The 14,236-nt window shown below is 38.2% G+C and overlaps 1 protein-coding gene across 4 annotated transcripts in view; it reads right to left on the bottom strand.

Annotated features, from left to right (window-relative positions):
- HAUS6 (HAUS augmin like complex subunit 6) overlaps positions 1-13,384 on the bottom strand; it is a 31,937-nt gene extending 18,553 nt beyond the window's left edge. The window contains exons 1-7 of one of the 4 annotated variants that reach the window (XM_087444660.1): positions 13,001-13,384; positions 8,187-8,282; positions 5,950-6,028; positions 4,807-4,939; positions 2,330-2,456; positions 1,279-1,344; positions 913-961 (exon numbers count right to left, since the gene is read on the bottom strand). In XM_087444660.1, the coding sequence (XP_087300786.1) occupies positions 913-961; positions 1,279-1,344; positions 2,330-2,456; positions 4,807-4,939; positions 5,950-6,028; positions 8,187-8,282; positions 13,001-13,239 (789 nt within the window). In that variant the 5' untranslated portion in view covers positions 13,240-13,384. Of the gene's footprint in view, positions 1-912; positions 962-1,278; positions 1,345-2,329; positions 2,478-4,806; positions 4,940-5,949; positions 6,029-6,179; positions 6,383-7,630; positions 7,755-8,186; positions 8,283-13,000 lie in introns of those variants that run through there. The other 3 variants (XM_004436775.3, XM_087444661.1, XM_087444662.1) reach the window with 3 other exon arrangements.
- Between the last annotated feature and the right edge of the window lie 852 nt (positions 13,385-14,236).

Below are 14,236 nucleotides of genomic sequence, written 5' to 3' on the forward strand. Positions count from 1 at the left end.
TCTTGTCAATGACTTAAAATTAACTGGACTCAGGGAAACTTAACAACATTAAGCAAACTCAGGAGAGATTGATATGAAAACTTTAGTAGGTTTCACACCAACCTATTAAATTTACAATCAAAGATACTGCCTTCAGTAATAGGGAATATTCGTCTTCACAAAGTTGTTCATGGAATAATTGGAAGCTCCATGAAGGAAGTGATTTTGCCTGTTTTCTTCATTGCTGTAGCTCTAATATCTAGAAGAATGCCTGGCACACAGCCGGTGATCAATAAATGTTCCCTGAATGAATAACTATTTGCTGAGGAGGGCACTCACCTTTTTCAGTGACAAAGTTCCTAGGAAGACAAATTAATACCCAAAGCAGCTTGGTGATCATAGAATCAGAACAAAGAGCTTGAGAGAGATTTCATCCAAACACAAAGAAGGCCTAAGAAAATACTTCTATCCCACATCAAAGCCAGCTTCTAAAGGGCTCAGATCATTTGTTTCTGCCAGATTCCTCCCTACTGCCAAGCCAGCTTCAATGTGACTTCTCATTTTTCTTCCATACTTACCATCTCCCTTCAGTTAATGTATTTTATTTAGATAAATTAATACTACTGATTAACTTACAATCAAGCTGAACTTTTCTTGCTGTCATGAAAGATTTTAAATTAACCAGATTTAAAACTGCTTTTGTATATATTTAGTCTTATAAATTATAAGCTAATTTTTTCAATTATATTCAAGCATTTTAGAGGTACCCTGTTGATATCTTTATATACCACTTATAATAAGTAAAAAAAAAAAGTAACAGTGCTACAAAAAGAAAAGACAGAAAGAGAATATTACAAGTCCAGCTGAATAAGCAAACACTGCATATCACTTGAGTAAGAAAGATTAAATTTCTCCCTTCAAAAGTTGTCTCACCTTTTGAATTTTCTCTTGTATATTACTTTGTTCATCATAGGGTTCCATTCTAGTTAAAAAAATTAAATCTCATTAGTCATATAAAAAGTTGCATGGTAATTTACCATCCAAAGAAGTACTTGATCTGCAAACCCACCCACTAACAACTATGCCAATTAAAAACAAAAATAAAATTCTAGCTCAAAGCAATAATAATTTATTAGAATAACTGGACTAGGAATCAGAATTATGTTCTAGTCCTACCATCATCTAGCTATTGATATATTATTTTAACTAATGTTTCTGGGATTCACAGTTTCCTTACCTATAAAATGCAACAGCTAAACTAATATCTAAGGTAATTTTTTAGCTCTAAAAGTCACTTACTTTTTTATTTGGTTTTGCTGTCCTATACATTCCGATCTCAAATTTCGTACTTGTTTAACTGATAATCTGCAAACAAACATACAAAATGACAACTATAATTCCATTACAATTAATTGTTATAGCCCACTTAAATATTTTCCCCCATTTCATATCTTTGCTCAAGGCCCCTGAAGACTACTCTTCCAAATACACCCAGCCGCCAGCTAAAGGACTGTAGACTCCCTTGAGTTACAGGAGTGATCTAACATACAGGCTGCTATGGAAATGGACCAAGACTTCTTGGCTCCTACATCCTCTGAGTAAAAATGTTGAAGGTCAATAACACTACTCTGCTCTCTCACATACCTAGGGGATAAATTTAAATGTTATCTAAGACAGTCAGGCAACATTGCAGTTTTAAGGTATAGCTTCTGTAATAGACATAGCATTTAAAAAGTTATCTTACTGTAGTTGTTGATAATTATAAACAATCAGACACAATCTATTTCTTGAGAGTAAGAACCCTGCCTGTCTTGTTTAATGCTGTAGGACCAGAACCTAAAGAATATCGGGCACACAAAAGTAACACACAAAAAAATATGCTAAATAGATAAACCTAAATATAAAATAGTACGAAATGGTTAAAGAAACTATGGCATACCTACTTGAAGGAACATCTACTTAATAGATACTCAACAGACTATTAAGTAGACATTAAAAGTAATACCCTATGGCAATATGGAAAAATTTACAGAATGAAATATCAAGAGAAAAAAGGATACAAAATAGAATGAGCACTATAATTACAGCTTAAAAATGCATATACATGTTAAAAAAAGAAAAAACACCTAAGAAATTGAATTTTTGAACTAAGGTGATCTTTTTCTTTTCTCTAAACGTTCATTGACAATATGACTCAAGCTTTAAAACATTTTATTCAGAAGGTATCTGCCTTTAAAATGGAAAGATAACAGCCAGGGGGGTTTGAAATAGGCATGGATTATTGCCGCTGATGACATTTGTTCAAAAAAGAGAGGAGTTTTCATTGTCTAACGATCAAAGTATTACTTACTGTGCATTTTCCTGATATTTTCGGGTAACACAATCTTCTCTTTGCAAAATTTGTAAAAATTTGTTACGTGCTACATGGCATCTGGCAATGCACTTGTGCAAATCTTGTGGCTTTACATTAAATGTCTCTGCAAAATGTATGGAGGAATCTATATGGAACACAACATCACAGAAAACTTAAACTTACAAGCTAATACATATCAAAAATGTTGGATTTCATTAATTCTAAGAGATTAACAACCTCATATAACTAACAACTCCTTAAAAGCTGGTGTGCCAGATACACAAAAAGATACAACCAATTTCAACAAAAGCAAGGATGACATATTTTTAAAGTAGGCAACTAAAAAAGGATATCTGAAATTGAGTTGTTTTACATAATTAAAAACTTTTAGAGTCCATCTGCCTAAAATAATTCTTATTATCACAGCTTGACATATCCACGAACAAATACATTGTTATACATGAGCAAATTCCTAACACGATCTTTTAACTAAGGAAGGAAATCAATCGAAAAAGATGAGGTGAGATCATATCACCTCCATTGCTGCCATCAGCTTTCTTCTCTTCCTAGTAAGACCAACACGATAGGATAACCAAATAAAACAGTCTTTATTTCTCAAGTAATTCTTGGCTATGTTACTAATGATCAAAGCAGACCCTAAGAACAATCCATCCAAACATTTCAGAGTCCAGGTTTTTACTTGTAATAAATGTAATAAATCCTACTTTAAGATGGCTCAATACAATAAAGATGGATATTCTGGAAAAAGGGGACCCCACACTGCACTTAACATTACTAATCCAGGGCCTAGCACTACCCCCAAAGAAACCACAAACAATTTCTAAATATTTAATAGGGATGAGTTCACTGAATGTAAAAGTCATCTAGAGACTGAACATGTTGGCTGGAATTGTTCTAAAGCAGAAATAAGACAGGGCCACACCGTGGCTTAATGGTTAAGTGCACACACTCCGTTGCTGGCAGCCCGGGGTGCGGATCCCGGGCGCACACCGACGCACCACTTCTCTGGCCATGCTGAGGCCGCGTCCCACATACAGCAACTAGAAGGATGTGCAACTATGACATACAACTATCTACTGGGGCTTTGGGGAGAAAAAGGGAAAAAAAGGAGGAGGATTGGCAATAGATGTTAGCTCAGAGCTGGTCTTCCTCAGCAAAAAGAGGAGGATTGGCATGGATGTTAGCTCAGGGCTGATCTTCCTCACAGAAAAAAAAAGAAAGAAAAAAGAAATAAGACAAACCACGCTTAGAAGCCTTATGAATAATAAACTCTCGCTAAATCCAAACACACATATTTTATATATAAAATACTTTGGGTTACATGTAGTTGGAGTAGATCATCTATTAATAGAAAAACTAGTAAAATGCTTATGTTACGTTTAACTTAAAATATGCAAATGCCTATAAAGCAAGATGACAGGTACATGTTTTAAAAACTCATGCATAGAAGATAAACTGGAAAAAAAGGTTTACATGTCACATCACAGAGAAAGGATAATAAATAAGAGCTCCTACAAATGAAAAAGATCAATAACTTAAGAGAAAGACAAAGGATATGAACATAGAGTACAAAAAGAGTATAAGTTGTTCTTAAATATATGAAACCATTTTCAATCTAACTAATAAGAGAAATACAAATTAAAACTCCCCTGAGATTCAATTTTAACCCATCAGACTGAAAAGATAAAAATATCTGATCACACACAATATTGGTGAGCCTTTGGGAAAATAGACACTCACCATACATTGATGACAGAGGTATAAACTGTCCAACCTCTACAGAAAATAATCTGGTAATAACTAGCAAATTACAAATGCACAATTTTTTTGACCAAGCAAATTGTCTTTCAGGATTTACACACACACACACACACACACACACACACACAATATATATACTTGAACATACACAAAGCGATATATGTATAAAGTTTGTCACTGTGGCACTGTTTTGTAGCAAAAGATTAGGGAGAAAAGTCAAATGTCTGTCAGCAGAAGACTGATTAAATACATTACGGTACGTCTATTCAAATATACAGTTCTAAAGACAGAACGAGAATATGGAAGCTCTGTGAACTGACATGGGATGATCTCCAACATATACTGTTATGTAAAAAACACAGATTCAAAACCAGATGTATGTCACCATTTAGGGTTTTAAAAAAAAGAATACATACAATGCTTGTATTATTGATTACACTGACTGCTTCTAGGAAGGGAAACTAGTTAGAGAACAGAGGTGGGAAGACAGACTTTTCACCTCATGATCTTTGAATCATAAGAAATACTACCTATTCAAAATAATTAAAACATATAGCATAATATGTGCATTAAAAAAGGACTTAAAGAAAAGAAACATTTCAATATTTTGTTTCTATGAATTAGCAAATAGATCATATTCCTTTAAAACAGCAATTTCTAACAAAAAAATTCCTACTATAAGCTGAACTTACTTTTAGAATGATTTTTTATATATTTTACTGCAACAAATCTTGCAAAATGATACATAAGGTGAATAAACTTAGGACCACCAGGAGAAAGAAATAGTGAGCCAACAACTTGAGGAAAGCTACTTCCACATTCAGCCTATGGAAAAAAGAAATAAGACGATTTGAAGACCTTATCAACAATAACATTTATATTTACATCATACTGTTTTTGAAACATAATAGGATTGATCAGGATTATTCCATTTGAACCAGAAGTTGAATTTTTGAATCTTTTCAAACTCTTGGTAGACTTGGTCACAAAAAATAATTACAATATAAAGCCACAATTATTGATACTATTTGGGGATATCAGCTAAAATAATCTATGGTCAAAAATGTTTTCTTTAGGGCCGGCCCCGTGGCTTAGCGGTTAAGTGCGCGCACTCCGCTGCCGGCAGCCCGGGTTCGGATCCCGGGCACGCACCGACACACTGCTTCTCTGGCCATGCTGAGGCCGCGTCGCACATACAGCAACTAGAAGGATGTGCAGCTATGGCATACAACTATCTACTGGGGCTTTGGGGGGAAGATAAATAAATAAAATCTTTAAAAAAAAAAAAAGTTTTCTTTAAACAAAAACTGTGACAAACTCCCAGGAACTCAAAAACCTACTTCATTGCACCTAGCCAGCAAAGCTGGTTTCCCAGAAATATATAGAATCCCAACTAAAACCATCAAAAAGCATTATTCTAATTAACATTTCCTTGCTTATACTGTTAGCATAAAAGCATTAAAAAGATTTCACCTCTAAAAAATTAACGTACAATTATACCTAAATAAAGCCAGAAAAAAAAATTAATGTGTTTTTTTTTTTTTTTTGTGAGGAGATCAGCCCTGAGCTAACATCTGCCAATCCTCCTCTTTTTTTGCTGAGGAAGACTGGCCCTGGGCTAACATCCGTGCCCATCTTCCTCCAATTTATATGGGACGCCGCCACAGCATGGCTTGCCAAGCAGTGCATCGGTGCACGCCCGGGATCCGAACCAGCGAAGCCCAGGCATCCGCAGTGGAGCACGCGCACTTAATAGCTTGCGCCACCGGGCCAGCACCAAAAATTAATGTTTTTAACTTCTTAAAGTTTGCATCTTCCAGAAAGAGAATACTTACAGAAATCTTTTTTAACCATTCACAGCAATGCTTCCGGAATTCAGTATCACTTCTTTGGTCAAATGGAGGCCAACAAAGTCTTAAAATCAAAAATAAAAGCATTAGAATTATTAACAAAAAAACAAACAGCAAAATTTAAAAACATCAATCTCATCTCCTATACTAGAAACAATAATGCTAAATGAATCAAGGCTAACATTCATAGATTTCAACTAAAGATAGACACCAACCTGTAAGAAATTGGGTCTTTTTCTTTACAGTAAATATCTAGAGGGTTGAATTCAGTTTAGCACAAATAATCAATGATACGTATATTAAATGAAGAAATGAATCACTCTTAAAATTATTGAAAATCAGCTAAAGAAGACAACACTCTCAACGGAGTCACTGGACTAACGCATAAAGATGGTATAAATAAATTAATATTTTAAGCCTGGAAAAAAAAAAGAAACATAAATGGTTACACATGAAGAGCACAGAAAAAGGAATGATATGAGAGTTTTTGACTTCTAGAGCTAAGCCATATCATAGTTGGGGGGTGCTACTGTTTTGTGGGATAAGCAAGATATAAAATTATTAAAAAGAAAAGTTTTGCCTCAGCTTTAGTCAAAAATAATAGACTTTAAAATTTACCTATTGCTTTCCCTTGATAATCAGTTTTAATTTTTATTCCAAGGCATAACAATTTGTTTAGGACTCCATATTTTTTATACTTCTATAACATAACATACATCCTATATTCACAGAAAAAAATTAACTATGCATAGAAAAAAAGACTAAAAGGCAGAATGTCAACAGTAGTCCCTAGGGGCCGGCCCGGTGGCGCAAGCGGTTAAGTGCACGCGCTCCACTGCGGTGGCCCGGGGTTCGCCGGTTCGGATCCCGGGCGCGCACCGACGCACCACTTGTCAAGCCATGTGTGGCGGCGTCCCACATAAAGTGGAGGAAGATGGGCACGGATATTAGCCCAGGGCCAGTCTTCCTCAGCAAAAAAAGAGGAGGATTGGCAGATGTTAGCACAGGGCTGACCTCCTCACAAAAAAAAAAAAAACAGTAGTCTCTGGTTGTTGGGTTTAGGAATGGTTTTTACTTCCTTCTTTACATTTTTCTGTATTTTCTGAATCGCTTAAAATGAGCTGTATTTTGTTTATAATCAGGAAAAAAATCAGAAAATCTATTATTTGGGCAGAGGAAGCCCTGTATCTTAATGATAAGGATATCCAAAAAATGTTTCAAATATACCAGCTTTCCCCGTCACTCATAACTTTGAAGAAAAATATTATGAATAAATTATCAAAAATAAAAAACAATGCCCTAAACAATGGACTTACTTGTTGCTTTCCCATATAAGAGGACGATGGCACAATATAAATATTAAAACAAATTTGAACATTTTTTCTGACAGAAGAAAACCAAATTACATGCAAAACAACTTGAAACCAAAGCTAGTGGGTATTCACATTTTTATCTCCTTCTTAAACTATTTAATATTCAACAGTATATAACAAAAGGCTAAACTTAATAGGAATGATTTTTGCCTACAGAACTTGACATTTTAATATATACAGTCATGCGTCGCTTAATGATGGGGACAAGTTTTGAGAACTAGGTTGATTTCATCATTGTGCAAACATCACAGCGTATACTTACACAAACCTAGATGGTGTAGCCTACTACATACCTAGGCTATATGGTACTAATTTTATGGGACCACCATCATATACACAGTCCATTGTTGACCAAAACGTCGTTATGTGGTGCATGACTGTGTATCATTGACAAAAATAATAAAGATTTACAGAGACCTAAAAAGTAAAAATAGACAAAACAAATAACATTGCCTACAAGAAAAGGAGTAGGGCAGGGGGTAACGAACAAAAAATATATACATATAAGGCAAATTGAATGTAAAGATAGATTGGTACCAGTTAATTGTTTTGCCTAATAATTAAAACTATGAAGAATGTTAGTAATTTTATAAAACAAAATCTATCTTACCTATGTAATATACAATGATTTCAAGATATGTGAGGTGAAGACAAGTACCAAAGAAAAATCACTCAGATTTATAAAGGCTAAGCACTAAATTTTTAAGACTCAAACCTGATTTTTGTGACATCCACTCAAAATAACAGTCAAAGGCCAAAGTTGAAATTCTGGCTTATATCAAGGCATAGTCTCTTTTCAAATCTGAGAATGACCTCTTACAAAAAGAAAATGAAATAACTTTTACTCACTTGAAAACTTCTTTGGTGAGAGACTGGTCCAGCGTTTGAAACAAAAAATAAGAAACTATTTGAAAGGCATCACGGTTCAGCTTGTCAAACATGTTCCTAGTAGTTTAAAAAGAAACAGAAGCAGGGAGGGAAAAAAAAGGAAAATGGTTAATAAAACTAAACATCACCAAAAGCTGTATAAGAGTTTGACGCAAATTAATATTTTTCATTCTCTTCAAGAGTTCGATGCAAATTAATTTTTCCCATTGATGTACATTTTTATAATGAATTAACAAAACCATACAACAAGACTTTATTTTCTGATTCTGAAAACACAGATCAAACAGAAGAAAAATAGTAGAACTTGCTTTATTGCAACAAAAACATTCTACATAAAGAAAAGGAAAGCCTAATTAGGTGGAGAGAAAACCATGATGAAGATGATAATACCAACCACATTTACTGAATAACAATAAATAGCTAATATTTATTGCACTGATTATTTGCCAGATATTATTTTAAGCCTTTTACAGGCAGTAACTCATCTAATCTTCACCACAATCATGAGGTTAAGTACTGTGCTAGCTGCTTTAACATGGATTATTTTATTTAATCCTCAAAAAGTAGTTTGATTACCCTTACTATACAGATGAGGATATTTAAATCTAGAGAGGTTAGATAATTTGCCCAAAATCATATAACCAGAAAGTGGAAGACCAGTGTTTTGAAACATGTCATCTGACCCCAGAGTCCACGGTCTTTACCATTACATTTTATTCCCAGAACCATCCTTCTAATTCTAGCAAGTCCTTTAGAGTTTCTATTGTCCTGATTTCCCTAACTAGTCAAGACAAAGCCTAAAAAATACAATACAATAAAAAAAAAAAAAAAAAACTAAAACTAAACCTTATAAGAAATGTGACACAACTATAAGGAATCAAGAGTTAATATGAGGGGCCGACCTCGTGGCTTAGCGGTTAAGTGCGTGCGCTCCGCTACTGGCGGCCTGGGGTTCGGATCCCGGGCGCGCACTGACGCACCGCTTCTCCGGCCATGCTGAGGCTGCGTCCCACATGCAGCAACTAGAAAGGATGTGCAGCTATGACATACAACTATCTACTGGGGCTTTAGGGGAAAAAATGGAGGAGGATTGGCAATAGATGTTAGCTCAGAGCCGGTCTTCCTCAACAAAAAGAGGAGGATTAGCATGGATGTTAGCTCAGAGCTGATCTTCCTCAGAAAAAAACAAAAAAAAACAAAAAAGAGTTAATATGAGGGCAGCATTGCAGCCACTTGGCCAAGGTCATCAGCCACTGCTCTACCCTCGATGTCCAATCCTCACACCCCTGTCCCAACCCCCAGGGGTCATGTAGGTATCTGGTAGGACATGAAAAATTCAGGCTTCGAGGACTGCCAGGACAGGAGGAGGACAGGTTTCTGAACTTCACCTATGGCAGCAACCTGCTGACAGAGAGGATCTACCTTGGAAACCACGTTCTGCTGCATGGCCCACCTGCAGGATTTTAAGCTTGACTTTGACAATTTCCAAGGCAAAACAAGTCAAACTTGGCATGAAGGTATAGCCATTTTTCAAAGGCCTGGCGGTGAAGCATGGGGAGTAGTATGGAAAACGAACAAAAGCAATTTAAGCTCCATGGATAAGCAAGAAAGGATAAAAATGGAACACATATCCCAATAGAAGTTAATGTTTACACTCAAGAAGGAAAAGAAATAACTTGTCAAAGTTATCAGATAAAATATTAGAAGAGCGGCCGGCCCAGTGGTGTAGTGGTTAAGTTCGCACGCTCCACTTCCTGGGCCTGGGGTTTGCAAGTTCAGATGCCAGGTGCAGACCTACGCACCTCTTATCAAGCCACGCTGTGGCAGGCATCCCACATATAAAGGAGAGGAAGATGGACATGGATGTTAGCCCAGGGCCCATCTTCCTCAGCAAAAAGAGGAGGATTGGCAAAGATGTTAGCTCAGGGCTAATCTTCCTCACCAAAAAAAAAAATTAGAAGAGTGTTCCCCATTACCCTGGTATAAAAAGATCATTTGCATGGGAGCAAAATAGAATGGTTTGCACTGGAGTATCAAAAGAAGTTAAAAGCAACAGAACCAAATAACTATACAAGAAAGGTTTCAGAAGAAACTGAAGACATTATCAAAAAAGAAGAAAACAAAAACTCATCAGAACCGAATAGAATATTTCCAAGGATATTCTACGTGCTAATATAAAAGATTTTTAACATTTAGAACAGAGATCTGAGATATTTCCATGTTTAATACATTTTCAACAATGATCTGAAGGGATATGTCACTTGAGTGATTCCTTGTTTCCAGATTCTAAAAAGAAACTGGGTTAGGAGCCAGGCAATTAAAAAAGGGGCTGCGAAGCACTGGAATGCACGAGAAATAGATGTGAGTACTCTGAACAAACAAAGCTATTTTGTTGAGTTGTAAAAAAAAAAAAAAGAGAGAGTTAACATTAAAGTTCCCATGCTCATCCATATGTCAAACCACTCTCTTGTCCTTGGAATGTTTCTATTCCTCAACAAACATAAATGAAGTTCCTACCTCCTTACCATTTCTCAAATCAGTTATTTTTTCACATAGCATCCTGTTCTCTTCTCTTTGACACTTATAATTTTTAATAAGGTATTTGCTGAAAGTTTGTTCACTCACTAGACTAAAATTCTGTAAGGGAAAAGTTTATGTCTATTCTGTTCACCACTGTATACCCAGGTCCAATAGCGTGTCAATTAATATTTATTGAATAAACAAATGAATGAATCACCTTTTCTTCCCATTCCCACCGCCACCTTAGTTTAGATCTACCTAAGTGCAAAGCCCTGATTCCCCCTCTACTCCATTCTCTGTAAGACAACCGGAATGAATTTTCCAAAATGCAAACCTTTTGGGCAAATACCTAGGAACAGAATTGCTGGATTACATGTTAAGTCTATGTTTAACTTTATAAGAAAAGTGGTTACACAACTACACGCTCACGGAAACTAGAAACTCACAGAACTGCACACCAAAAAGCATGAATTTTACCACATATAAATATAAGTGAATAAAAAATTTTAAAAAATTTTTAAGTAAATTTGATGCCACATTCATGCTTGAAGCATTTTAAAGGAGACATCTGTTTCAAAATGGTAGCCCCCTCCCAATAACCCACTGAAATGCCTTTAACAACATAGGGTGGGGAAACAATCAATGATGGTGTAGGGGGGAAAAAAAAACTGTCATCACTGGACCAGAACTTGAAAGACTTGAACTAATTTTCAAGGCAGAAAGCAGATTACAATTGGATAAACCAGAGCAGAGCAAACTAAGATTGCTAAAATACTGGAGAGAAGGATGCAGTGGCAGTGGGAACTATTCTCAGTGCAGTCCTGGAGAAGTGTTAAGCTTCTCTACCAGTACGGAGAGAGGAGACAGTGCTGTGGTCATCAAACCCTGTGACATCAATGGAGTATTTATTAACACATACCCATAACCTGATAAATGCTATCCACTGGTTGTCAATTTTTAGAATTGATTTCTAGACAAAGCACTTACACATGTAAATAGTAAATATACATGTAAATAGCAACTTCTAAACAAATAGTTACCAAACAATTACTGCTCTAAACCTTGACAATAAAACAGTTACAATACAGCTGAAAAAAGTCAAGAAGAGGCAGAAGGCAGAGGAGAGTAGGAAAGCATAGGTGAGCTAATTAATTATCTTATAAATAATAGCTACCTTCACTGTGAAATTACATAGTGGGGAATGAAGACATACTTTTGAGATTGATAAACCAAGAAATAGAGGTCTAAGCACATTATTAAAATACTGCCACTAGAAGAACTGAAATAACATAATTTCAAAAGTCAAGAAGATTGAGAAGGGCCGGCCCGTGGCTTAGCAGTTAAGTGCGCCCGCTCCGCTGCTGGCGGCCCGGGGTTCCAATGCGGGCACGCACCCACGCACCACTCCTCCGGCCATGCTGAGGCCGTGCCCCACATACAGCAACTAGAAGGATGTGCAGCTATGACATACAACTATCTACTGCAGCTTTGGGGAAAGAAAAGGAGGAGGATTGCCAATAGATGTTAGCTCAGAGCCCATCTTCCTCAGCAAAAAGAGGAGGATTAGCATGGATGTTAGCTCAGGGCTGATCTTCCTCACACAAAAAAAAACATTGAGAAGAACAGGAGATAGCCTATGTATCCTAAATCTGTCTTGGCCTATAAGGAGAAAGATAATAGAGACTGTCTAAAGTTGATATCTTAAGACAGAAATATAAACAAAGTATTTAGATTTACTATCATAACCATAACATTAGTGGCAAAGTAGGGAAGGGGCTTTTACTTTTCATCTTAACACCCTTCTCCACTGTCTTTTGCTAACTGTGGCATACCTCAGTTTCCTAATTCAAGAAAGTAAAAATTATAAACTAAAGAGCAACCACACTGGAAAGCTCTCGAGTCCTAAAGGAGTTTGCACATGCTGATCCCACGTCCCTCCACTACCACCCTGCCACTCCTCTCTCGACATCACAGACCACCCAGCCTCACCACCGAAGCAGGATTAAGCTGCCCCTCCAGGTTTGCCCAACTGCTGACTCTAGCCCCCGCTACAAAGCGCTCCCGGCACGGTTCCGTATGACAGTGTCTCTGCCACCAGGCTGGAAGCCACTGGGAGCAGGGGCTTTGTAGCCAGGGCCTGGCACACAGTAACTGCTGGACTAGTTGGTTCATCCACCTGCGAGGTCCGGGAAAGGGCGGGTCACCCTGGCGCGCGCAGGCTCGGACCCCCCGCCCGCCGGCCCCGGGCTCCTTACACTCCGAGGTGCGTGTGCGACACGATCTTTCCGCAGGCAACGGTAGCCGGGCCTGGCTCAAAGCCGAGCGCCTGCAGATACCTCCAGAGATGCTCCTTCTCGAAAGAGGTGACCCAGGCCGAGCTCATCTTCGCGGTAGGCAGTGTGCCTGCAAAGAAAGAAAGCGCAGGCCCCAACGGCTCCGAGGGCCCTCGGACTCCCTCCCTACGGGCAGCCTGAGGTCGCGGCGGCTCCTCCATTGCCCCCGCCTGCTGCTCTCTCGCCCGGAGCCATTTCGCCTCAAACGGCCGTAAGTCTCAGGGAAATGGAGCCTCTAATGGTAGCACCGCACAGCTGCCTGAGAAAAGCCGCCACAAACCGAGACTCCCGCGCTCCCGGAAAAGCGGTACGCGCCGGCGCCACCTGGCTTCTGGAGGAGGAGGGACTTCCCCCGCAGACTATATCTCCCGCCATGCAATGCGCCTTTCTCTCCGTCGCTTCCGGTCAGGCTCAGCCGAGAAACTACAAGACCCACAGCGCTTTGCGTGGCTAGAGAACTTTTTTGCGCCTGCGTAACAGCAAGCAGTATCTTGCGGGGCCTTACGGCTTCCCGCTTTCCGATCCCCGTAGTCTTTGTGGTACGTTTTGTTCGTATAGGCCCTTTCCGTCAGATGAAAACCATAGATGGAGGACTGTGCCTCGGTGTAATAGAAAAAGCACTGTGTTCCATCCTCAGCTCTTCTCACTACTGTGTGATCCTGAACAAGTCAACTACTCTCTGAGCCGCAGGTCTTTTATTAGTAAAATCATCTATGCCCTCTAATGCTGAATGTTCCTTTCATCTTGCTCTGAAATCTGGCTCTCCGCTAAGCGTACAGCTTCCCCCTGCAGCGCTCTCAATTGATGACTGTTTTCTCTCCCACACCAGATATACAACAGGACCTGGAAATGGAGTGGATATTCTACTTATTTCTCATTGCCACCTCTGGCAATTATTGCCTCACTAAAACCCCCAGCTCCTTTGAAGTTTATGCTATCACCCACAACTCTTACTTGTGGAGGTCATGTGTAAGAGCTCCCGGTTGCTGGACCCCATTCTGAGAAAATTGAACAATTAACTCTGTGTCCCTCCAACATTACTCCTGGGATAATTTTTGGTGATTTCTTTTTTTTTTTTTTGGAGGAAGATTGGCCCTGCGCTAACATCTGTTGCCAATCTTCTTCTTTTTTTCTTTTTTCTCCCCAAAGCCACAGTAC

The sequence above is a fragment of the Ceratotherium simum genome, chromosome 20 (genome assembly GCF_057802395.1).
Source record: "Ceratotherium simum simum isolate JZ-2026a chromosome 20, ASM5780239v1, whole genome shotgun sequence".
Lineage (NCBI taxonomy): Eukaryota > Metazoa > Chordata > Mammalia > Perissodactyla > Rhinocerotidae > Ceratotherium > Ceratotherium simum.